This window comes from Heptranchias perlo, chromosome 11 (assembly GCF_035084215.1).
Source record: "Heptranchias perlo isolate sHepPer1 chromosome 11, sHepPer1.hap1, whole genome shotgun sequence".
NCBI lineage: Eukaryota > Metazoa > Chordata > Chondrichthyes > Hexanchiformes > Hexanchidae > Heptranchias > Heptranchias perlo.
In genome coordinates this window covers 54,345,957-54,358,366 of record NC_090335.1, presented here as the reverse complement: position 1 = coordinate 54,358,366, position 12,410 = coordinate 54,345,957, and the positions used below count along the sequence as shown (strand labels likewise).

Below are 12,410 nucleotides of genomic sequence, written 5' to 3'. Positions count from 1 at the left end.
TCTGATAGTTCTTCATCCTTCATAATGTTTCCACTCAATCTGTGCCTTAAAGGGTTAAATATAGTCTTCACTACTCTGTCTGCTTCCTGCTTAGCTGAAAAAAATCTTCCTCAGATCTTTCCTATTACTATTTGCAGTTTGCCTTTCTCATACCTCTTCTAATACTTACTTCCAATTGTTTTCTCATTCATGCAAAAATTCACTGGATCTTTCACACATGAAAAGGATCTACCTATGGGTTCATTTCTATGAATCTGGGTTCACCGAGATATATATCTCCCGTGTAAGTACTGCCCACCTGCACACTTTTTCTAAAAGCCTTTTGTTATGCAAATAGTTTCCTGTCAGTACACATCAAATGCATCTGGTTTTTAAATGTTAATCTGTATTGTTATATTGTGAGTAGAAATAGATTCAGTCTTGGACAATTACCTTTCAACGTTTATGCATATGCTATGTAGGCATAGTCCCTATTCCTTATAGTGGGTGCGTTGCTGCTAACGCAATTTGTCAGCTATGCATGTTGGTTGGTACAACGAGGGTAGTTGAAGAAAAGGTCAGTAATCTGTTTCATAGACCATCATTCTTCATGTTTCAGTCCATCCATATATATATTTTTAATTATCTCCACCTACTTTTTGTCTATTTAAGAGCCCTTTTTTAGCCTATTAATTATTTCTTTCAGCTCACACAATCTAATAGCTGATATTACCAACGTAATAGGAGTGCTAGTGAAGGGAAAGGTCGAAGAATGTGTGTAGATGTTTGAAGTGGACATTAAGCGGGATTGTGAAAAAATTGATTTTTGGCTGCAGGTATTCTCTCCACTGCATTTCTTCTGCTCCACCTGGCCCCACAAGGAAAGTAGCGCCCTCCCTGACCCCAGACACCACCCCCCCCCCCCCACTTCCCTCATGAGAAATCCTCTCCCCGTAACTTACCTGCTTGTTGCCGATCCCTCCTTTGGTGTCGGCTGGCGGCCTTCAGTCGCCGAAACGATCTCTCCCATTGCTGACTAGCTGCTGCTTTATGCCCATTTTGGGTCGGCAGTTGACTGGCCTCCTTTAAGGAGGTAAACCACGCGCCACAGAATTCCCAACCTCTGACCTGTTCTAGTAGCTGTAGCTTTTATGTGGCTGGTCCAGTTTGGAAAACATCAGCCTTGGGCTGACAAGTGGCAGGTAATGTTCACACCGCATAAGTATCAGCGAAAGACCACCCTGAACAAGAGAAAACCCAGCCACCTCCTCACGACCTTCAATGGCACCACTGTTGCCGAGTCCCCCACCATCAACATTTTGTGGGTCATAATTGACCAGAAACTTAACTGGACCAGCCTTATCAACACATTGGCTACAACAGCATGACAGAGGCTGTGTACACTGCGACATTAAGGAGTTAACTGAAGCCCTACGTTGCTACATACACTTCAGGAGGAACCAGCAGCAGAACAGCCAGTGCAGGCAGGGAACTGGTCTTTGAGGATCTGCCAATGACAGTGTATTAACAACTGAGCCATTAAGGGAGCACCTGGCTGGAGCTTTATGCCCCATCTTGCTCTGTGCCCTACTTTGCTTGTCAGAATAAGGTCACATTGGCAACAGATCAAACCATCCTGCATTATCATTTTACCACAGCAAGAATACTATCTTGTATTTCTTTCCTATTTCTTGTATCATTTTTGTCTTTCTTTTACTCACACCATTATCTATGCAAGTGTCTTTCATTCTTTTCATACAACTATTATTCCGTCAATGCATTTTTACCCCCCCAATGACAGCAGTTGTTATTTAAGCACCTTAGTGTAGGGAAACTATTTCCATACAGCGTACAAAGTATTTTCACCTGTGTTAGAGGGACACCAACGTCAAGGTAAATTGTTTGGTGACCCTTTCTTTCTTTGCTTGCAAAGGGCAGCATGAAGATATAAATCAGATCAAAATGTATAATTTCTGCATGGCATAATTTTGCTGAAATTAAAGTATATTTTTCTGGCTCTTCTCTGTCTCTGAACAAAAAAAAACTAGATGCTTTTGATGAAGACTGTATCCTTTTAAAAACACAGGTAAGAACTTCCTCGCCAGGCTAAAGCAAGTTGGCAACTGGTGGGAAGGATGAAGAGGCCCTCTAGGTAAGTGAATAAATTTCCTTTGTGGCGCCAGAAGGAGCAGGAGTGCTCCAGCGGGTGTCACAAGGAAAGTCGCGGCTTCATCTGCCCCAAACTCTCCCCCTTCCCTCCCATGAGACTCTCCCGGAAACCCCTCCCTGCCACTTACCTCAAAGCCGGAGGGCGGCCAAGGGCAACCCCATCTTCCCGTCCATAATGGGCAGTTAAACAATGGCGGTTAAAATCTTCATGGCCTCCTGCTGCTACTGGCAGACAGGAAATGAACTTACCCGAGCAGATTCCCACTGGAAACGGCTCCGATTTAAACCCCACCTCCTAATTTTTAATCAAATCTCTTATGCAGTACTTCATCAAATGTCTTCTGAAAATCCATATAAACAATACCTACTGCATTCCATTATCACTGGTAGTCAATGCTACTCGTGCTCTTCCATTGTGCTATGCCTCCTCCTCCACTTCTTGCTGCCCAGGTGGTGATAAGGTCCAGTCCCTCAAGTTATGCAGCATGCAGTACACAGCCACACATTTGGAAACATGGTCAGGGGCGTACTGCAGAGCTTCTCCCAAATGGTCCAGGCAGCAGAAGTGTTGCTTGAGCTCACCAATGTTCTGCCCAATGAGATTTCTGGTGGCAGTATACCTCTCATTGTAGATGTGTTCTACATCTATGCCCGAGTTCCTGACAGGGGTCGTAAGCCATGTCCAGGGTGGGGGAGATATCTCTTGTTGCCAAGTAGCCACCATGTGACCTGATGGCCTGGTTGGAACAAAGGCACTGCAGAGGACTGGTGCGGGATGAATGAATCATGACTGCTGCTGGGAAACCGGACACAGACTTGGATGATGTAGTGCCTGTGGTCATAAACAATCGGCATATTCAGGTAGTGGCATCCCTCTCTATTGACAAAGATACCAGGGTGATGATGGGGAGCACGCAAGATTGTAGTCTGTGGTACCTTGGACTCTGGGGAAGCCTGTCATGCGTTGCAAAGCCTAGTGCTCTCTCGTCCTGCTTCGCTTTGTCCATGGGGAATGTGAGGTAGGTGTTCCTCCTCCAGTCTGTTGCTTAAGTGTGTGGGCTGAACCAACTTTTTCAAGGCTGCACTGCAGTTTCCCTGCACTTCAGCCGCTTACACCCAGCTCACCAGTCGGATTCAAATGAGGCCCAGGCCTCAAAATAGCAGGGGCTTCTTCGCCGCCAGAACGGGCGAGCGGTCAGCGGGCTCCACTGGTCGGCCTTCCAAAAGTTAAAATCCACCCCGTTGTGTGAAGAAATTCCTGACATGATCCCTAAATTTGCCTTTGAACTTGTTCTCCCTTGTCATACTGTTGCAGTTTAACTTGAAGTTGTGTTCTAGATTTACGTTTTCTATATCATTTACCATCTTATATATCTTATTAGGTCACCTCTTGGTCAGCTACTTTTGAAGCTGAAAAGCCTTAGTTTCTCCAACCTTTCCTCATGAATCGGTCTTTTGACAGTAGGTGATATCAAGTGGACTCACTATGTCAATTTGTTATGAGTTATAAGTATTATCTTGACTGTTCCTAAAATCAAAATTCTCTGAAATTCAAGCTTGGATTTTGATTTATCAGTTCACTAAATCTCATCCATGTACTACAGATCAGCTAATACACTTATTACACTTTTAGTTCCAGACATGCAGATGAACAAAAAGATAGCAGTGCTGTAGTTTTATGTACCCTTGACCTGGATTAAGAAGCAGATAGCCATAACTGATCAAATACAAAAACCTTGCAAGCAAATCCAGTGTGTTCTTAATCAGCCTTGCTGAGCTCATCTCTTTACTTGACTGCGTAGGAGTGGTTTTGCAAGGGATGGCTTTCAACCTAATAATAAGAATGAAGTTAAAATAGAAGAAAAAAAGATACACGGGCTTTTAACTTTCTCACTGGCATAAACCTGTATTTAGTTTTGAATAAAATTCACTTGGGTGGTAGACTTCCTTTATATAATTCTTTTATTCAGTTTCTATTCCAATATATGCTTTTCCTGCGAGGTAGGTCCCCCATTACTGCCTGCTGCCTCATGCTTCTTCCTGCAGCTAGGATGGCCTAATGGCTAACACGTGTCATTGTCACGTTGATGAACTGGATTCTTTTCCCTCAGTCTGGTTCAGCCAACACTGAGTCGAATACACCTTTAAAGTTCAACACAATTTTATTTAGCTGCAGCGGACTTATTCTGCAATATCGATTTCAACTCTTCACAGAGTTTGATCAATACCCAGAACAAAGCCAAATTACATACAAGAGTTCAGACAGTTATACCCTTTCAGAGAAGGGAGGGACATGATTAACAAGGGGTTAAAACCAATCATAAGCGAAGCCTAGGCATACCATGCTCAGTGACAGGATGACCGACCACTCACGGGTGATACAAGTACATGCGTATTCCGATATTTCAATACAGCATCTTATCTTAGCTTGGTATGTTTCTCAGCTTTGTCCAGCATAAAGTCACTATTCATGTGAAGATTCTCACCCAGGACTCCCATACCTTATCAAAGTTTACTCCTTGATAAACACAAAGCAGGCTTTAGCATCCCACAGACAGGTGGCCTGAAGAAAGGCCCTTTGTTAATTGTATGAGCAAACAGGCTTCTAATTAACCCTTTCTTAACTTACTGTCCTGTTACTTTGCTATGGTAGTATTTCACTATTCTACTGAAAGCTTACCACGTAGGCATTTTCATTAGAGGGGGCACCACGTAGGCATTCTCATCGTGTTTTAACTTGCTCCTCCTGGCCCCACAATGATACCGTGGGCCTTCCCTGCTCTAGGCTTCAACGCCTCCCCATAATTGTGGACTTGCCGACCCCCCACTCCCCCCACAATTTGTATTTACCTTGCCGTGGACTGTTTCCGTGGATCCCCGGTTGCAGCCTGACCCCCTGACTAATTTTGACTCCCGCCCACTGGCGGTGTTGCCATTCCTGCTGGTTTCAGGTGTGAGTCACAGTCAGGACATACAAATGAGGCCCAGGAGTTAAAATTTCCCAGGCCCCATGATCCAAGGGGCCGGACGATTCGCCGCCCACTTTGACTCCTCACCATCTCCCCCCACCCCCCACCCCCACCACCAGATTCATGCCCCGAGTTCAAATCGGCCTTTTTAATTTTGGCATTAAAATTACGAGAAAGTTTTCATTTTACTTTGATTTTGAAAAAGATCAATGACCGAAGAGCCAGAGGTCTAATCTCTCTGGATAGCCATTAGGTTTGGGCTCTGAACAGTTGGTTTGCATCTTTTCAGACAAGATGCAACTATAACCAAGTAATCAGCAGCGAATGAGCAGGCAGAGACGCAGATATCGACTTTCTCGCATCACCACCATCGCAATTCATCTCTGCAACACTTAACTGACTGGTCCTATGACACGGCATCACAGTTTATTCCTGTCTGTTCAGTGGTGAGAGACTACTCACGTCTGAGTTTCCATTTATAGGTTTTTGTTTGCCACATGCCTGGTGTGTGAATTGAGTTATACCACTGAAAGGAAATTGAAATGTTTCCACTCTACAGCCATTGTCAGCATTGAGCACAGATGATATTGTTTTATGCCCGCACTATAGGACACTTCAGAGCCACCAAATTTCAGTTATTTTGAAGACAATATTCAACCTTATTATCATAAACTGGAGGAGAAGCTCCAAACATTGCCTGAGATCCTGGAGGTGTCTCCTTAAGCTGGTCACTGGAGAACATAGACACATATTCATCATTACATTGGCATGGATCGACCATACCCTGAACTCACTCTCTTAATGTGGAGATGCCAGTGATGGACTGGGGTTGACAATTGTAAACAATTTTACAACACCAAGTTATAGTCCAGCAATTTTATTTTAAATTCACAAGCTTTCGGAGGCTTCCTCCTTCGTCACCTGACGAAGGAGGAAGCCTCCGAAAGCTTGTGAATTTAAAATAAAATTGCTGGACTATAACTTGGTGTTGTAAAATTGTTTACAATTGTCACTCTCTTAATGCATTCTTTTTGCAGACTTGACCTTGTCGATTTGTTTTGAAACTAACAGTTTGGCAATATATTTTCTTCCTACAATAGGATGTTGTGCTTCAGGAATTAATTGGAATTATAAAACATCTTCAAACTAATAGCTAAACCATATGGTTTGCCAATTAATTAAACAACGAGGCAATGTTTACATGTATCCACAAACATTTCTTCCTGGGCAGAGAAAGCCAGTTTGATACTCCAGCATCCTGTGACGGCACCTAACTATCAATAAAGCTGTCACAACATCACCTATACCCCTGTCAAACTGGGAAGATGGATAGGCTGGCAAGTAGCCATGCTGTTTTGCACACACCCAGATCCTGGATGTTTTATGGGCCTCTGTCTGTCAGCTAACTGTTAACACCAAAAGAGTAATTAAGCCGCCAGTGCTGCAAGGTTAGCTATGATTCAACAGTTTCAATGGTTTACATAATACTTTTAATTCAGAACCGTATAATCTCTACATTAGACAGGCTTGTATAAGAAACAAAGCAAACTTGTCCTGATAATAAAATTTCACTTGAAAATCAGATGTCTGGCACGTACTGCTGTCCTTAGAAACAGAAACCTCAGGCAGATCGCCTCCAGACATTGCCATTCCACTGGGTCCTGGATCAATGGCCTCATTGATCAGCAGCCTGGCTGGTCTAATGGCAGCTATCAGATCTTTAAAGCCCTGAGAGACTGCGGCCTGTATTCCAGCCCCAGGGGCCTGCCTAATCTGTACCTTGCCACCACCACCAGGACTGCAGCCTGTGCTTCTGTGGAGGAGGAGGAGGCACTGACTAGTTGCTGGCTGCCTCTGAGGATAGGGACTTTTTTTTATTCGTTCATGGGATGTGGACGTTGCTGTTGATGCTGGCATTTATTGCCCATCCCTAATTGCCCTTGAGAAGGTGGTGGTGAGCCGCCTTCTTGAACCGCTGCAGTCCGTGTGGTGAAGGTTTTCCCACAGTGCTGTTAGGAAGGGAGTTCCAGGATTTTGACCCAGCGACGATGAAGGAACGGTGATATATTTCCAAGTCGGGCTGGTGTGTGACTTGGAGGGGAACGTGCAGGTGGTGTTGTTCCCATGTGCCTGCTGCTCTTGTCCTTCTGGTGGTAGAGGTCGTGGGTTTGAGAGGTGCTGTCGAAGAAGCCTTGGCGAGTTGCTGCAGTGCATCCTGTGGATGGTACACACTGCAGCCACTGTGCGCCGGTGATGAAGGGAGTGAATGTTTAGGGTGGTGGATGGGGTGCCAATCAAGTGGGCTGTTTTGTCCTGGATGGTGTCGAGCTTCTTGAGTGTTGTTGGAGCTGCACTCATCCAGGCAAGTGGAGAGTATTCCATCACACTCCTGACTTGTGCCTTGTAGATGGTGGAAAGGTTTTGGGGAGTCAGGAGGTGAGTCACTCACCGCAGAATACCCAGCCTCTGACCTGCTCTTGTAGCCACAGTATTTATGTGGCAGGTCCAGTAAAGTTTCTGATCAATGGTGACCCCCAAGATGTTGATGGTGGGGGATTCGGTGATGGTAATGCCGCTGAATGTCAAGGGGAGGTGGTTAGACCCTCTCTTGTTGGAGATGGTCATTGCCTGGCACTTGTCTGGCGCGAATGTTACTTGCCACTTATGAGCCCAAGCCTGGATTCCAATGAAACTGCCATATAATCCATCGGTACCTGCAATGAAGATAAAGCTTCCCTGATGCTGCCGCAATTGAGGGCTGTGGATTCGAGTAATATCTGTCAGTAGCCGCATACCCTCGGAGACTGACCTCTGAGCTTGCACGTAGGTGTGATATTTCTCAAACATAAAAGGAAAAGTAAGACTTGCATTTATATCATGCCTTTCACAACCTCATGATGTCTCAAAATGCTTTACAACCAATGAAGTATTTTTAAGTGTAGTCACTGTTGTAATGTGGGAAGCGTGGCAGCCAATTTGCATACAACAAGGTCCCATAAACATAATGACCAGATAATCTGTTTTTAGTGATAATCTTTTCAAGGGGTTCACCATGCGCATTCACATATATGTCTAGAATGGAGGTAGAACAGGAGCAAGAGAAAGAGGAAATGTCAGAGGAACAGAAAGAGTAGACAAGGGTAATGTAGTAGATGTAATATATTTGGATTTTCAAAGGGCCATCGATAAGGTACCACATTGTAGACTCATGACTAAGTTCAGAGCATGTGGAGTCAGGGACAGGTAGCAGAATGGATAGCAAGTTGGCTACAAAACAAAACAGAAAACAGAGAGTAAGGGCTAAGGGTAGCCACTCAGTCTGGAAAAGGGTGGGAAGTGGTGTTCCACAGGGATCGGTGCTGGGACCACTGTTGTTCACAATTTACATCAACGATTTGGTTTCAGGAATCGGAAGTACAATTTTAAAACTTGCGGACGGCACTAAATTGGGGGGTATAGTTAATATAAAGGAAGAATGCATCAAAATGCAAGAGGACATTAATAAATTTGTAGAATGGGCATGTAATTGGCAAATGAATTTCAATATAGATAAGTGTGAGGTGGTGCATTTTGGTAGGAAGAATAGGAGGCCACATACTGCTTGGATAATAAGATGTGGAGATGCCGGTGATGGACTGGGGTTGACAATTGTAAACAATTTTACAACACCAAGTTATAGTCCAGCAATTTTATTTTAAATTCACAAGCTTTCGGAGGCTTCCTCCTTCGTCAGGTGAACGATGTGAAAATGAGGGTATCAATTTTATTTTAAATTCACAAGCTTTCACAAGGATCATACCAGAACTGAGAGGTACCCTTATTTTCACATCGTTCACCTGACGAAGGAGGAAGCCTCCGAAAGCTTGTGAATTTAAAATAAAATTGCTGGACTATAACTTGGTGTTGTAAAATTGTTTACAATTGGATAATAAGAGACTAAATGGGATAGAGAAGCAAAGGGTTCTAAGGGTACAGATATGGCGATGCAGGTTCATAAGGCCATAAAAAGGGCAAATCAAGCACTAGAGTTCATTTCTAGAGGGATAGAATTGAAAAGCAGAGAAGTCATGTTAAACTTGTATAGAACCTTGGTTAGACCACACTTGGAGTACTGTGAACAGTTCTGGTCTCCATATTATAGAAAGGATATAGAGGCATTGGAGAGGGTGCAAAAAATATTCACAAGGATCATACCAGAACTGAGAGGATACCCTTATCAGAAAAGGCTGGTGCTCCTTTCTCTAGAAACAAGAGGGGTGAGGGTTGACCCGATAGAGGTCTTTAAGATAATAAGGTTTGGTAGGGTAGACATAGCAAAAATGTTTTCACTTGTGGGGGAATCCAAAACTAGAGGTCATAAATATAAAATAGTCACTAATAAATCCAAAAGGGAATTCAGGAGAAACGTCTTTACCCAAAGAGTGGTAAGAATGTGGGATGTGCTACCACAAGGAGTAGTTGAGGCAAATAACATAGATGCATTTAAGGGGAAGCTAGATAAGCACATGAGGGAAAAAGGAATAGAAGGATATCCTGATAGAGTTAGATGAAGCAGGGAGAGAGGAGGTTCTTGTGGAGCATAAACGCTGGTTTAGACCAGTTAAGCTGAATAGCTTGTTTCTGTGCTGTAGCTACGATGTAACTCGATGTAACATAGGATAAGACTACACCAAAGGTGCAGGAAGTACCCTTGCATCTGAGTATACAGATTACATTACTCCCTCGATGATGACTTGAAGAGGTTTGATTTAGGACGCAATACACTATGCAGATGAAATGTTAGAGATGAAATGTTAGCACAAAGGAAGATGGTAGTGGTTGTTGGAGGCCGATCATCTCAGCCCCAGGGCATTGCTGCAGGAGTTCCTCAGGGCAGTGTCCTAGGCCCAACCATCTTCAGCTGCTTCATCAATGACCTTCCCTCCATCATAAGGTCAGAAATGGGGATGTTCGCTGATGATTGCACAGTGTTCAGTTCCATTCGCAACCCCTCAGATAATGAAGCAGTCCGAGCCCGCATGCAGCAAGACCTGGACAACATCCAGGCTTGGGCTCATAAGTGGCAAGTAACATTCGCGCCAGATAAGTGCCAGGCAATGACCATCTCCAACAAGAGAGAGTCTAACCACCTCCCCTTGACATTCAACGGCATTACCATCGCCGAATCCCCCACCATCAACATCCTGGGGGTCACCATTGACCAGAAACTGAACTGGACCAGCCATATAAATACTGTGGCTACGAGAGCAGGTCAGAGGCTGGGTATTCTGCGGCGAGTGACTCACCTCCTGACTCCCCAAAGCCTTTCCACCATCTACAAGGCACAAGTCAGGAGTGTGATGGAATACTCTCCACTTGCCTGGATGAGTGCAGCTCCAACAACACTCAAGAAGCTCGACACCATCCAAGATAAAGCAGCCCGCTTGATTGGCACCCCATCCACCACCCTAAACATTCACTCCCTTCACCACCGGCGCACTGTGGCTGCAGTGTGCACCATCCACAGGATGCACTGCAGCAACTCGCCAAGGCTTCTTCGACAGCACCTCCCAAACCCGCGACCTCTACCACCTAGAAGGACAAGAGCAGCAGGTGCATGGGAACAACACCACCTGCACGTTCCCCTCCAAGTCACACACCATCCCGACTTGGAAATATATCGCCGTTCCTTCATAGTCGCTGGGTCAAAATCCTGGAACTCCCTTGCTAACAGCACTGTGGGAGAACCGTCACCACACGGACTGCAGCGGTTCAAGAAGGCGGCTCACCACCACCTTCTCGAGGGCAATTAGGGATGGGCAATAAATGCTGGCCTCGCCAGCGACGCCCACATCCCATGAACGAATAAAAAAAAAATATCTTAGGAGTAATTTTCTGACTTTGCTCCATGCTGCTTACAATCTTCGAACCATTTAATGGTCAGAAAACCAAATTTATGATATGTGCTTCTGGCAGGTGAGGGAATGTGAAGTTGGAAAAGTACTCATTTAGTCTACTGGCCAGGCATGATCTAAAAGCCAGGAGGTTGTACAGTCATGCACAGCCTGTCAGAAAACCCCAGAAATCTCCAGGACTAGTAAAACAAAAAGAACCAACAATGTTGCAGAATCACTACTAGGATTTTTCAAAGGAAGTGACACATTAAGCGTTCAGATAAATGGGTTGTGGAAATCTGCCATTATTATTGAAAAGGATACATCAAGGTCATATTACATCAGAACTGATTATGGAGCATCGTATCATAGCAACCAGACATTCTTCACACATTTAATCTGATCAGCTAGGGTTAAAGTATGCCTGTACAGATACTTATGTCAATGCTAGCAATAGGTGAAACTCAATCAGGAAAGCAGATGTCCCACAAATGAGAGTTTTCACAGTGCAACACCAGACCATGGAAACAGGACTCCAGCAACTGTGATGCAGATGTCAAAATACCTAAGGCTTCAAGCCTAGATCTAGGAAGATTAGATAATGCAAGATATTCCCAACATGGGTGTATCCTGAAGCCCAAATGCTGGGATGATTATGTTAGAAAGTGATTTATGTATGGTTACATCTAAAGCTATGAATAACAAAACCATAATGAGTGTTTCCAGTGGTATAAATTTGACTTGTATCTGTAGTTATTTACAGCTAACTGTTCAACAAATTACATGTTTAGTAGAAAGAGTGATAAATCAAAATACCTGAAAGAAAAGCAGACATAGTTAAGCAGCTGAATCGATTCAAACTCAAGTAAGAGAGGGAGAAAGAAAGCATCTTATCAGTATGAATCTGTGTATCTGTGATACATTAGTTTTATTTATTTCTCGATCGATTAGTTTTCCTTGTAAATAAATTGAGGCATTTTCCGTTGTGCAATAAGTTTGAGGGCAGAACCTAAAAATCTTACAATCTGATAGTAAGCAGATTTTATCATACAAATAAAAAAAACATGATCTAGCAAGCAATTAACTCCTTACACAATTACATATGTAAACATATTTTCAAGCTATGCCTGTCATGAAGTGCCTGGGCTTCACACTCTTATCAGTGTGTTTATCATTTCATTAAAACATGGGGCAAGTGTTTTGTGGAACACAAAGGAACATGAAATGTAACTCATCTAAACTTCACCATTAAAACCTATCCCAGTCCCCAGAATGTGAGATGGAGATAGAATGGGATGGATGGCTGGAAGATGCCCCCTGACCCTCCAAACTAGGCTGCCTGGAATCAGATGCATAAGACAACGAAACACCTACATTTGTCACAGATAATAGTTGCTCACCTTCCAACTTCCTTGAACGC

The 12,410-nt window shown here is 43.9% G+C and overlaps 1 protein-coding gene across 1 annotated transcript in view; it reads right to left on the bottom strand.

The window, feature by feature from the left end:
* Positions 1-12,410, bottom strand: part of LOC137326840 (M1-specific T cell receptor beta chain-like) — a 38,055-nt gene that overhangs the window by 23,004 nt on the left and 2,641 nt on the right. The window contains exon 2 of the mRNA XM_067992220.1: positions 7,832-7,955. Coding sequence (XP_067848321.1) covers positions 7,832-7,955 — 124 coding nt within the window. The remainder of the gene's footprint in view (positions 1-7,831; positions 7,956-12,410) is intronic.